The sequence below is a fragment of the Lates calcarifer genome, linkage group LG13 (genome assembly GCF_001640805.2).
Source record: "Lates calcarifer isolate ASB-BC8 linkage group LG13, TLL_Latcal_v3, whole genome shotgun sequence".
Lineage (NCBI taxonomy): Eukaryota > Metazoa > Chordata > Actinopteri > Centropomidae > Lates > Lates calcarifer.
The window spans coordinates 9340824-9353425 of record NC_066845.1 but is presented as its reverse complement, the minus strand read 5'-3'; the positions used below and the strand labels follow the sequence as shown (position 1 = coordinate 9353425).

Here is a 12602-nt window from a genome sequence, read left to right as displayed (position 1 = left end):
AAATAACAAAGACAACAGTACCTGATGCAGAAAACAAATACACCATTTTATTATTCTGCTGCACTTCGTTCTAACATTTTAACATTGTATTTCCCACCAGGTGACCTTTTCATCCCTGGATGTTCATCTACATACAGAGGCTCTCCTCAATACCATGAACTTCCTCAACAACCTCCTTCCTCCATCCACTAAGAAGGAGGGAGGGCAGGAAGAACTCCCCACTATCCCTGAGGAAGAAGAGGTGGAAGCGGAGAGGGAGGGAGAGAAGAAGGAGGGGGCTGCTTTAACCAGGAAAAGAAGTAACCGATTCTAATAAAACCTTTCAGAGTTTCATTAAATGTCACATTCCAAAGCCATCATTCTGCTGTAATTGTCCTCACTATCTGTCTGTAATTACTCATCTTTTCTTTCTCATCATTTTTTTTTCTCACAGGTACAAAGAGTTCAAAGTTTAAAGATGTGGTGAATCTGCATATCAGGGCCGATCTCCGCTGTCTGAAGGTTTTCATTCGGGGACAGAAAGCCAGAATCTCTGAGATCAGTATTGAGGGTATGGAAGTGTTGTGACATGTCCCTCTCCATGACCCAGAAAAAGTTAAATTCAGTCCATCTCTATTGCTCTCGGCAAGTATGCCATTAAGTGGGAAATGCAAAAAACTCCTTATTGATTGTCTCACTTTCTTATCCATCCAGGTCTTGTTTCTGAGGTCCTGATGAGGAAGAAGGATATGGAGGTTCTGGCCAACCTGAAGAACATTGTGATCCTAGACTGTGATAAAGACGCCTTATATAAGAAGGTGCAATCAATAAAAATAAGTCTGTACCTATTTAGCTCATAGCATTGTATTTATTTACATACAGGTCTTGTCTTTATTTATTCTTTTGTTCTGAAAATAATCATACTCTGTGCCTTCATGGCTCAATTCATATTTTGTTTCTTCCTGTTTTTCTGATACCTAATGAGTATGCGTGACCGAAAGCATAGCTATTAATTTTATTCTGCTACATTGTGTGTCATTTTTCAGGCTGTGTCTATAGCAGATAAGGAAGTGTTTGCATTCCGCATGGTGAACTACACAGATGCAACAGAAGGAGACGCCTATCTGGACATGTCTAAAGTTGACACGCTTGTTACACTAACTGTGGGATGCATTCAGGTCATCTTCCTCAACAAGTTTGTCTCTTCAATATTGGTAAGTAACATAACCCAACAGTATCCAAAAGTTTTAACAGTGTGTCTTAATGCATTCAGTTAACTTGTGAGGAACATAAACTTTTCCTTGTTCCCATTTTTTCTGTATTCCAACCCCGACTCCTAATAATGTCTCCCTCACACTGTTGTTTTCTATTCTTTCTTTGTCCCAGGCATTCATCAATAATTTCCAGGAGGCCAAAGAGGCTCTGGCCGAGGTGACAGTCCAAGCTGCAGAAAAGGCAGCGTCAGGTGTGAAGGAGCTGGCTGAGCGAAGCACCCGAATCGCTCTTAACGTCCACTTCAATGCGCCAGTCATCTTCCTCCCCCAGTCCTCCTCTTCCTCCAACGTCATTGTAGCTGACCTCGGTCTGCTGTCTGTCAAGAACCGTTTTTCCAAGCAGCCATTTAAAAGTGATGCTAAGATCCCGCCTGTTGTGGATATAATGACTGTGAAACTGACTGACCTCAAGATGTACAGGTCAGAGTCCAGCCATTTTTCAGATGTATAGTTACAAATTGAACTCCAATTAAATGTTTACATGATTGTGTGATTGATAAGGGTTTACAATAGTCTGATAATCTTTTGATAACATTTGTAATGACTGTTGTTTTGTTGCTGGTTCCAGGACCACATACATAAATGGAGGGTTTCAGGGAGAGACCCAACTGCTGAAGCCAGTCAGCCTGGACTTGGAAATCCAGAGAAATCTTTCATCCAACTGGTATCACAGCATACCTGACATAGAGATCACTGCTCATCTAAAGCCCATGAGTGTAAGTAGTATCATATGGTAGCATGAGAAAGAAAGAGTAGTTTACCACAACTGTTCTTGTTTCTATAAGCTTTATTTTCATCTGTGATTTTTATATCATTCCATCTCTTTTTCATTAGTTTGATTAATGACTATTACTGAATTGATAATTAGCAGACTTGCATTTTAGGCTATAAAATTGTATTAGTAATAGACTATTTGTTTTTCCCTTATCCTTGCCTGTTTGTGTTTTCTGTAGATTTCTAATACTTCTCAAGATCAGGGAGAAGCTTATAGTGAGAATTTGAATCAAAACACATTTTCACAAGTATAACTGTATTGTATCCTGTGTCTGCTCCCAACAGCTGATCCTCAGCCAGGATGACATGATAGTGGTCCTAAGGACTCTGAGTGAGAACCTGTCAGAGAAGTCTGATGCTGTCCCACCCTCAGCTCCTCCACCTACCACTGACCACTCCTCAGACTCTGTATCTAACAAAGAGTCCCAGGGCTCTGGAACCACTGGACCAACCAGCAGTAAGGAGTTGTGCTTGTTTGTATTTGTGTATGTATAGCTGCTCTAAAATTAGACATGTGATTTCCGAGCTTAATGAACAGGTCCACAGATCTGGATAGGTCAGGGTCAGGAAAACACTAAAAAGCTTATGAAATCTGAAAATGTGTTCTGCTTGACTGGAAATATTTTGGATCATTGTAACCAAAACACAATGAACCTGTGCTCTGTGCTGTGATAACTTCATTGCAGGTAACACTGTGGTGATAGCTGCTGTTGTCGAGACCCAGAAAAACAGCAAGCTGAAGAACACACTCAAATTAGACTTCAAGTTCGATTCCATGACGCTGGTTGTGTTCAGCCCTAATGGGAATGAGGTAATTATTGTATAACATGAGGCTTGACCATCTTTATTATACAAGACTTGTGTATCTAACACAGGCTGTATCTGTTGTTCTATAGATACAGCTGTTGGACTCGCATGATGAGCAGCTGAAGCTGGCAGAATTTACTCTGGGCACCATCTCTACCTCCGTTCACATGTACTCTGATGGTTCGATGAAGGCCTCAGTCCGACTCGCTGCCTGCCTTCTTGATGACAAGAGACCCAGAATCAAGATGGTCACCCCAAGGTACAGTATTCACACCTGGTTCTACAACAACACCCTTGGTCCATGCTTTTGTAATACAGTGCAAGTTTGATCTTTGAGAAAACTGCTAGAAACCTGGAGGAAAATAGGCTCATCTGTGCAATCCAGTAGCACATAATGATCATGTAATAAAAATAGTAATCATAAAAATGTCATGGAAGGCAGTTTACATGTAATTTCTCTGAACAGTAATAGATCGCAGATAGGTGATTTTAGCAGGGGATGCTACTGGTTTTCTGTTGCTCCACTGATCAGTACAAAGTAAGAGGAGGTGATTACATGGGGTGACAACACTTTTATGTACTCTCACAGGATGATGGCGATGCGTCCAGGTGCAGAAGACAACATGATGGTGGAGGTGAACTATCGTCAGGGCCGTGAAGGCACCACGTTGGACACAGTGGTGCAAGATGTGTACTTGTGTGCCAGCATGGAGTTCCTGCTCACTGTGGCAGATATCTTTCTCAAGGCCACCCAGCAGGGTTTTGCTGAAGTGCCGCAACACAAGAGCAGTTCTGCAGCAGGAGAGAAAAAGAACATTAACTCCTCTGTCACATCTAAAGAGTCCAGTAAGTTACTTGTATCAGTTGTGATTTAGTTAGATAACAGCATGTGTCAATGTGATTTTTGATTCAGCAAAATAAAAGTATCTGCAAGTTCTTTTAATCATCACCCAGGAAAGACATTATGTCTTTGTTTTTCTTGGATCTTCTTTTGTCTCTATGGTAGCTTAATGACTAGTACTGTATACTGTCAGTTAAAACTGTAAATGATAAATCTGAGTATAGTCAGAGAAGATTTGAATTAAGCTGACAGAATTTGCACCCTGTTGTCATATGACCTGAATGTTTTCCTCTGACACGCTCTGCTGCTGTCAGCTGCACCTCCAGCTGTGGTGTCAAAGACAGAGATGAATGTTGTGGTGCGTAACCCGGAGATTGTGTTTGTGGCTGACCTGACGCGTGCTGATGCCCCAGCCCTGGTAATGACCACGCAGTGTGAACTAGTGATGAAAAGTGGAGCAGAGGGATCACAGATGACTGCTGTTATCAAGGACCTTAAGGTTTGTATTATCGTGGTAATTTAAGCATGAAAAAGCAGATTATTCAATTGTTTATGTTTTACCACTTTTTAAAGCACCTTGAATTGCCCCTGTATGAAACTATGCTCTACATAGAATCTTGACTTGATTTTACTTAACTGTTAAATAGTTATCTTGCATGCAACAGGGGGATCAGTTCTAAAAAGTTTGTTTGGATTGCGGATGATATTGTAGGTAGTGGCATGTCCCTTCTTGAGAGAGAAGAGGAAAAACAATGTGACTACAGTGCTGCAGCCGTGCCAGGTGTTCTTCAAGAGTACTCAGACCCCAACCACCCCTCAAGCTATGGAGGTTTCCATCAATGCTCTCACACTGAAGGTGGGTGTTTTATTACTATTAGGTGTCCTGAATTCAGGAAATTTAAAAAGTTGTCCCTCTAGACGTGCAGTTTGGTCTAAAACATTTTTATGTCTGCTATCTTACTCTCTGCCCAGGTATCTCCAATCATCATTAACACAGTGATCACCATCCAGTCGGCACTGACTCCCGCAGCGGAGACCCCTGAGGAGCTGGATAGTCCTGTTCCTGTTGACCTGTGGGAGAAACAGGGCTGGAAGGAGCTCAAACTCTGGTTCCTAGAGGAAGAGGGGGACGAGGACACAAGGTCACTGGTCCCACTGATACCACAGGGAGAGTCATTAGAGGTAATTTGGTGTATTGTTACTCAACTGATAATACTGTACGGCTGCTTATAGGCTATAATATAGTCAGTTATGTTTTGTTTTTATTTTATTACAGTTTTTGGTCCCTTTTATGCCACAAACCCTTGATCTCTTTTGCAGTGGTACTTGATTCTATACACAGAATGAAAGGTATTCCAGTTTGATCTATAAGAACAGTAATTTAATTGGCTATTGATCCTTGCAGGTTACCATCAAATCAATCTGTCTGACACTGGAGGCTGGTGTGGGACATCGCACTGTCCCCATGCTTCTGGCCAAGTCCTCCTTCCAAGGAGACGTCACAAACTGGTCCACACTCATTAACTTACACAGTGAACTAAACCTGGAGGTAATGCACACAAGCACAGACGTGCAGATTATTTACTCCCCAAAACTTGATCCTACTCGATGAAGTAGACACATTTTTGAATGGTCTGATTTCACTATTTCAGCTTGTTATATTACGCTGCTGTAGGTTGTTGAAGTTTTGTTGTGCTTTGTATTTTGCTTTGCCCTTAGGTTCACTATTACAATGAGATGATGGGAGTGTGGGAACCTCTGCTGGAACCCTTAGAGGATGAGACAAGAGATGGTTTCAGACCATGGAGACTTGAACTGAAGGTACTGATATATGCATAAACACACATACACACCCATACAGTATATATACCCACAGCCACAAACACTGTTTCTAACTTTTTATTATCTTATAACCAGATGAAGAAAAAGCCAGTGAAGTACACGGGTTTGTCAGATGAAGTGGATTACAATGTTCCAGACTATAAGACAGTCATTGTCATCAGCAGTAAAGACCAGCTCAACATCACACTCTCCAAATGTGGATTGGCCATGCTGAGCAACCTGGGCACGGTAAGAGAGGGGCTCATTTTAACAGGAAGTCTGTGGATGAGTGGTCATCTAAGATAAGGTTCATGTTCCCTTTTGCCTTTTTCCTCAGGCATTTGCAGAGGCCGCCAAACAGACATCCGAGTGCTTCCAGAAGGATGAAGCTCCATTTGTGGTGAAAAACCATCTGGGCCTGCCAGTGGCTGTCCGGCACAGTGAGATGTTTTGTCCCATCGGCCATAAGAACACCAACTGTATTGTTAAGCTGCAGGATGGGGAAACCCTCGGGATGGACTATTCAACCACAACAGAGTCCGACCAGTTCTCCGCCATGATCTCCTTGAGTGGAAAGGACTACTTCATACAGCCTAGTAAGTTAACTTGTGTACACAGTTGTATTTTCTCCCCTTCTATCCTCTCTATTTCTCTTTTTTAAATTATCATAACTAATTTAATATAAGAAACCTTTCAAAATAAAATATCTTAGGTCAAATACATATGAAGTGCTCTTGTTTTCTCTCCAGCTCCAGTGGGCCACACCTCAGCCAGTGTGATCCCCCTGATCAAGGTGGGCAGAGGAATGTACAGTGTAATGCACAAAGAGTCAGGAGTCACACGTTTCCTGGTGTGTCAGATTTCCTCTGTGGAGGGCAGCAAGTACATCAAGATCCGCTCTCCTTTCCAGGTACATCATTGATTATCTAATATATCTTGAATCATTTTAATACTTATGTTTATCTCATCTCTAAATATTTTATGGTAGGTTGTAAAATAAATTAGACTCTCCCTTCGAGACACCCCACTGGATCTCTTGTTGATTTTCATCTTTTAAGCCAATTAAATATGTATTTATGTAAATCAGCCAGGCAGTTCCTACAAAAGGCTGCAGTTACTATGTGCCTCCTTTAAGATTACACTAGAATCACTCAAAAAGTCATGTCAAAAGTCAGTCAATGATAATAAGCAACAATCCTAACAGGTAGTTCTTTGTATATTACAATATAAAAAGACTGCAGATCAAATTTAAATAAAAGAAAGGAACTCTTAAAGTCTTAATTGTTTTTGTCTCGTTTCGTGCAGATCATCAATCATTTCACAATACCAATCAGAGTTTTTGAAGGATCAACATGTCTGGGTCCAGCTCTCCCCACTGAAGAGTTCTGTGTGCCTCTGGACTCATACAGGTGAGAGCAGCATTTTAATCTTACTCTGTCTTTTCCTTTTCTTTTCTGTCTCTTCAGTCACACTCACTGTGCTGTCTCAAATACACACATGGCACACGCTCCTTCAACTAAATTTACTCTCTGCTGACCCCCTCAGGTCTGAGCTGAGCCTTCAGCCGATAACAGAGGACGACGATGACAATCAGTTGGCGCAGTTTGAGTGCTCAGAGGGTTTCAGTTATGAAGACTTCAGCAACCAGCAGCCTGAGACACGACTCCAGCAGACCTGCCGTCGCCGTGGAAACCAGGGTGGTGTGATGATGATCAACATTGTGCCAGTAAAGGACACTGTGACATTCAAACATACCGGAGATATTGGGGAGAACTTCGATGTACCCTTTGTGCTTCACCTGTGGCCTTCAGTCCTGCTACGCAACCTGCTGCCTTATCCCATCACCTACGAACTAAAGGTAATCACAAAGAAAACCCAGCTGGGCCATTGTAGATGAGTCTACTTCATAAATATTTTTGCAGATTCACTGTTGTACTCAGTGACCCTCTCTGCCTGCTGCTCAACAGGACAGTGGTGCCTCTGCTCCTGAGGCCACTCTGGACCCAGGCCACTCTGCCCAGCTACAAACCGCAGTCATCAACCAGTCAAGACTTAGTCTCCGCCTGCTGAACTACTTGGCTCAGGACTGGTCCTCTGAGTACAGGTCTGACTTCAGTCTCAGTTACTGTGACTATTTTACTGTCCCGTCAATATTACATTCCTTTTGTCTACATTTTGTGCATATATTGGACATAACTTACATTTTTGTGAAAAAGTAATTCTAACTGTCATGTCATATAGTCTCCAGAGTGACCAGGAAGAGATCACCTTCATCGTGTTCCAGTCTCTACGAGAGGATGACGAAGATGAATGTGATGGGACGGAGAGGAAGAGGGCTGAGTTAGACATAGCAGTGCATGTTAAATATGACCATGGGCAGACAGTGATTGCCATCCACTCACCGTATTGGATGGTGAATAAGACAGGCAGGTTGCTGCAGTATAAGGCTGATGATATCCACCGTAAACACCCCCTGGACTACGACATGCCCCTGCTCTTCTCCTTCAAGCCTCGGTATTTCCTGAGAAACAACAAGGTAAGGGGAAGAAAGTAGTTTTATATTTATTTTATGTTTTTATAAGGACCAGTACAATGATTCATATTATTATGGTTGTACACTAGAATACTGAGGTTTGCATACAGTACACAGTGAGTAACTTCTGTAATTTCTTACTGCATATGACTGAGATTTCATTCTTTTCATCCCTTAGGTCAGCCTTATGATTTCAGACAGTGAACTCTCTGATGATTTCTCCCTGGATACAGTTGGTAGCCATGGAGATGTGAAATGTAAAGGCAGATATAAAGATTACCTGGTAAGATTTCGCCACTCATGCTGACATTCAGACATAAACTGTTTCAGACTCATTGTCCCAAAACAGCTATTTGATGGAATTTTAAATGACTTTTGTATGTTAGTAAGGCAGGTTGTGTCATGGTGAAGTACATGATTGTCATCTTTGTGTTTGTGTGATGTCTGTCTGACCTCAGGTTGGTGTGAAGATTGATGCGAGCAGTTTCAGTCTGACCCGCATCGTGACCTTTGTGCCATTTTACATGCTGGTCAACAGAACCAAGCACAGTGTCTTCATCTGTGAAGAGGGGCAGGACAACTGGACTGAGGCACAGCCAGAACAGGTCAGAGCTAAAACAAATGTTGTTTGCACTGTACTGTTGTTATTATTATGAATTCTGAAAATGTGAAACATTTTTTTAAACTTTGAAATTAAATGTATGGATCTGGAGGATATGTTACTAATTATAGATGTGCAGTAGATAAACAGATGTACAGGATTTTTAAGATATGGGGCATTCACAGATATAGACTTCAAATCACCATGACTTAGACAATGACTTAGTGTGTGACATTTTGAGTGGAAGCCCATCTTACTTAAGTTTCACCTTATTCTACATTTAGTCCGCTATTCCTTTCTGGCCTGAGAACGACACCAAGCGGCTAAAGATCAAAGTGGAAGGTTGTTTGTCACCTCCTCGGACTATTGACTTCACACGACCAGAGAACTGCCTGTTGCTGCGTCTCGACAACTCTGTAAGTAGCACAGGAGTTGTTTTACAGGATATACTGTATAAAAGGCCTTATTCCCATCTGTGATGCTGATGTATGTCTTGTCCTGTTAAAATCTACTCACATTGACTACCAGAACATTAAAAACCCTATATAAAGAAACTTATATATGCTGGTATATTGCCTTCTGTTCTATAGGTGGGTGGGATCACTGTAGATGTGAACCTATCAGAGCACTCAGCCACAATCCGATTCTCAGAGTACCACGACGGCGCGGCTCCTTTCCTCATCATCAACCATACCAAAGACCAGACTCTTCAGATTCATCAGAGGTAAGAGAGCAGCAGGTGGGGCAGTTAAAAGGAAATATATAGACAACTTTAAATAGAAAGATAGAACTAAGACAGTAATCACGGAGATGAAGCATGTCACCATGGTTCATCATGGCATCAAACGAAATACAAAAGTGAAAAATAAAATTTTGTTGTTGAGCTCAATATAGTGACTGATTGAGAAGCAACAAAGAAGAGGGAGACAGAAAGTGGATGAGAAAGACGTAAAATATAGTGAAAGTATTTGCTGAGGATGGAGTGGTACCACATACTTCTAATGAATAAATTTTAGACTTGAAAAAACTATGAAATTCAGTTTGCCTTGATCCTGTTAGCTTCAGTTTAAGTGGTAGTTGAAAACATTCTTTGCATAACATTTCCTACTGCTTTATTTCATTATAATTAACATAATAATAATTCCAGTGCTCTTTTGGTGTAAGTGTTGTCTGTAAACGTGCTTCAAAGTGCTCCAGGTTTGAGTTGAATTATGTTGTGAATGCGCCACATTCACCTTAAGACGTAGAAGTGCACAACTAAACAGAAAGTCCCTCAAAAAAACTATGTTCTACCAGTCATTCAGGTTCTGTGTTTTATTTTTAACAGAGGTTTTCTGCTTCTGTTTATCTTTCAGCAGTTTTTGTTTCTGATTGAAGTTTTCTCCTATTACTCACTTTGTAAATATTTTTTAATTTTACCAACAAAGTAGGATTCCTTCATGCACAACATTCACATTTGCATTTCATTGAAATGTACTTTGCATATTTGTTGAATGACAGTACTCCTTTCTCTTGTTGCAGCAACCTTTACTTGTTTAGTTAGTAATAACTAACAGTATTTGTTTTTGCTCATAGCGATTTATGTTTGTGTGTTGTGGGTCACGCAGCAACCGGACAGAAACCACGTGGGTGGCTGACGAGCTGCTCGACCTCTCCTTCTCAGTGGAGGAGGACAGGTAGAACAATATGAGAAGGGGAAACTCTTTTGACAACACTCTGAACTCAAGAGAGAGAAAGGCAGGGAATATAAAAAGGGAGGAGGAAATAAAAAGGAAAAAAACAAAAATGTTGCATTAAGTTGTTTATTGCTGTCACACTTTCTGTGGGTGCCAAATGGTTTAAGAAAACAGAGAAGATGAGTTGCCAGATTTCTCAAAGAGAGGAGTGTTATGATAAATTAGACTTCAATTTCACACTTCCAAACAAAGGTTGAGGACAGCAGTTGGGATTTGAGGTTACGCATGGACCTCACAAGAGTCAAAGTAAAAAGATAAGAACACACAACAGATATCCCAACAGTGAAATTAACATTTGCTTAGAATGATGTATGAGCAACACGTGAGACTCAGATAGCTAGTGTGGCAGCTGGTTTATCCAGAATGAGGGAGGGAAGGAAGGAAGGAAGTGTATCAATGAAAACAACAGTTTTATGAGGCAGGCAAAAGAGGAGACACACACGTGATGCAGCATGTAAATATGAGTTTGTGTGTTATTAAAAGACAAATGTCACTTGAGTGCAGAGTGTGGTCAGATCAAGAGTGCAGGTAAAGATAAGTAGAAGAAGACCGCTTCTGCTCTGATTCTGGTTTGTCTGTGTAATCTGCTCCTCACCTTGAGAAATAGATACTATATAGGCCTTGTCAAAAACTGTATCACATTATTATGTAGTAACCAGTGTACTAACACTGGATGTTTTAATACATAGGACAATGACATCCATTTTCTAAATTATGTATGTATAAACAACTGTATATTTATATTTTATTGCTTGAAAATTTCAGTGCTCTCAAATGTTTTAGGATCATAGAAGTCAAGGAAAACGAGCAGGTTAGACATCCAAAGCCATTTACTCATTTATTAGTATGTTCTTTTGTTTTCCTATGAAGTGTTTTCATCTTTACTTGTAGAAATACTAGTTTTGAATGCTGCTGACTGGATGGGATTCTGCCAAAGGAATCACACCTCCTGCTTCTTCCAGTAGTTCTGTTGCGTCTACTAGTGTTCTCTGATTGCTCATCTCCATCCAGAGATCATGGCTTCCCCACTTCCTCTCTTTCTTTATTTCATTTTCTGATGTCTGCTCTGTCTCGTCCTAATCAAGATCAGAATTAGTGTGAACGTGCAACCCTTATCTTCCCCAGGAAAGGTACTGGGGACCTCTGGATGTTTGGCCATTGAACTGTCATATACTGTCATATTTCTGTCTGTTCATGGGAATTGTTTGTGTACTCTGTCAGACAGGTACTTTGGATTGGGTGGTTGTCTTGGCGGTACATTCTTGGTGGCTGGGCTCTGTTATATTGTCCTCTGATTTACTGTTACGCCGTCTGTTTTTTAAATCATTTGCTCACTGCCATCTCAGATCAATGGAATATTATTTCTTACTTTTTAGTAGTTATAAATAATGTTACTGATATATATAGCATGTGTGTGTCTGGGTGGGTTTCACGTGCATGCAGCTCTCAGAAGGCAACAGAGCAGGAGGAGCTGGAGCCTGGGAAAGCTGTGCACTACACCTGGGCTGAACCCACCGGGTCCCGAGAGCTTTGCTGGACGTGTGGCACCTATAGCGGGAAGCTGAAGAGTGAGGAGGTACTGGACCTAATAATATTTATCAATTCAATGATTTTCTCAAAAGACATCTTAAATTCATACCTTATCAAAACTGCTTCTGTCTCTGTCCTGGAAGAAGTGGTTTATGTTAAGCATTAAAGTAATATTTATCTTACACATAGAGCTTGTAGCCATCACACTTGAGGCAATCACACTATTTTAATCGTGCTTAAGTATTTGCATTGAAAGATTTCGACATGGGTGTTATTCATAAATCAGACCCTCAAGTTTAACAAATCTGTATTGCTAGCTAAAAGCAAATTAACGTAATGTAGCACTTTCTAAACACATCAAAATACCTCTAAACCTCTGACTGTTGCTGAGATGATGTGTACCTACATAAAGGATTTGCATGTATACAGGAGTGCACATCTAAAATTTGAAATTGTTAATTAAGATACTGTGTTGTTTGAACGGTATATCTGTCTGTTTTTTTTTATCTTGCATCTTTAGGACCTCCGCAAGGACATGAACAATGAGGGAAAACTGTTTGTGATCTCCTTCTATGAAGGTAAAGTACAGTTTGAAATTAAATGCCCCGACCATTTAAAAGCGTTCTTTAATTTGCTTTATACAAGCATGTATTTACTTAAAATGATCTTCCTGATTGCAGGTTCATTATTAGTGCATGAATACTGT

The 12602-nt window shown here is 40.8% G+C and overlaps 1 protein-coding gene across 3 annotated transcripts in view; it reads left to right on the top strand.

Moving 5' to 3' along the window:
* The window catches only part of vps13a (vacuolar protein sorting 13 homolog A), a 34233-nt gene that overhangs the window by 13056 nt on the left and 8575 nt on the right, over window positions 1–12602 (top strand). For 2 of the 3 annotated variants that reach the window (XM_018669001.2, XM_018669003.2), the window contains exons 29-57: window positions 101–299; window positions 434–550; window positions 694–797; window positions 1026–1193; window positions 1366–1673; window positions 1822–1969; window positions 2313–2484; window positions 2714–2838; window positions 2924–3093; window positions 3424–3680; window positions 3990–4174; window positions 4388–4531; window positions 4648–4857; window positions 5081–5224; window positions 5395–5496; window positions 5593–5745; window positions 5834–6092; window positions 6246–6406; window positions 6802–6905; window positions 7042–7354; window positions 7464–7600; window positions 7738–8032; window positions 8208–8312; window positions 8488–8634; window positions 8915–9046; window positions 9221–9354; window positions 10238–10306; window positions 11810–11942; window positions 12417–12474. In XM_018669001.2, the coding sequence (XP_018524517.1) occupies window positions 101–299; window positions 434–550; window positions 694–797; window positions 1026–1193; window positions 1366–1673; window positions 1822–1969; window positions 2313–2484; window positions 2714–2838; window positions 2924–3093; window positions 3424–3680; window positions 3990–4174; window positions 4388–4531; window positions 4648–4857; window positions 5081–5224; window positions 5395–5496; window positions 5593–5745; window positions 5834–6092; window positions 6246–6406; window positions 6802–6905; window positions 7042–7354; window positions 7464–7600; window positions 7738–8032; window positions 8208–8312; window positions 8488–8634; window positions 8915–9046; window positions 9221–9354; window positions 10238–10306; window positions 11810–11942; window positions 12417–12474 (4753 nt within the window). The remainder of the gene's footprint in view (window positions 1–100; window positions 300–433; window positions 551–693; window positions 798–1025; window positions 1194–1365; window positions 1674–1821; window positions 1970–2312; window positions 2485–2713; window positions 2839–2923; window positions 3094–3423; window positions 3681–3989; window positions 4175–4387; window positions 4532–4647; window positions 4858–5080; window positions 5225–5394; window positions 5497–5592; window positions 5746–5833; window positions 6093–6245; window positions 6407–6801; window positions 6906–7041; window positions 7355–7463; window positions 7601–7737; window positions 8033–8207; window positions 8313–8487; window positions 8635–8914; window positions 9047–9220; window positions 9355–10237; window positions 10307–11809; window positions 11943–12416; window positions 12475–12602) is intronic. The other variant, XM_018669002.2, reaches the window with a different exon arrangement.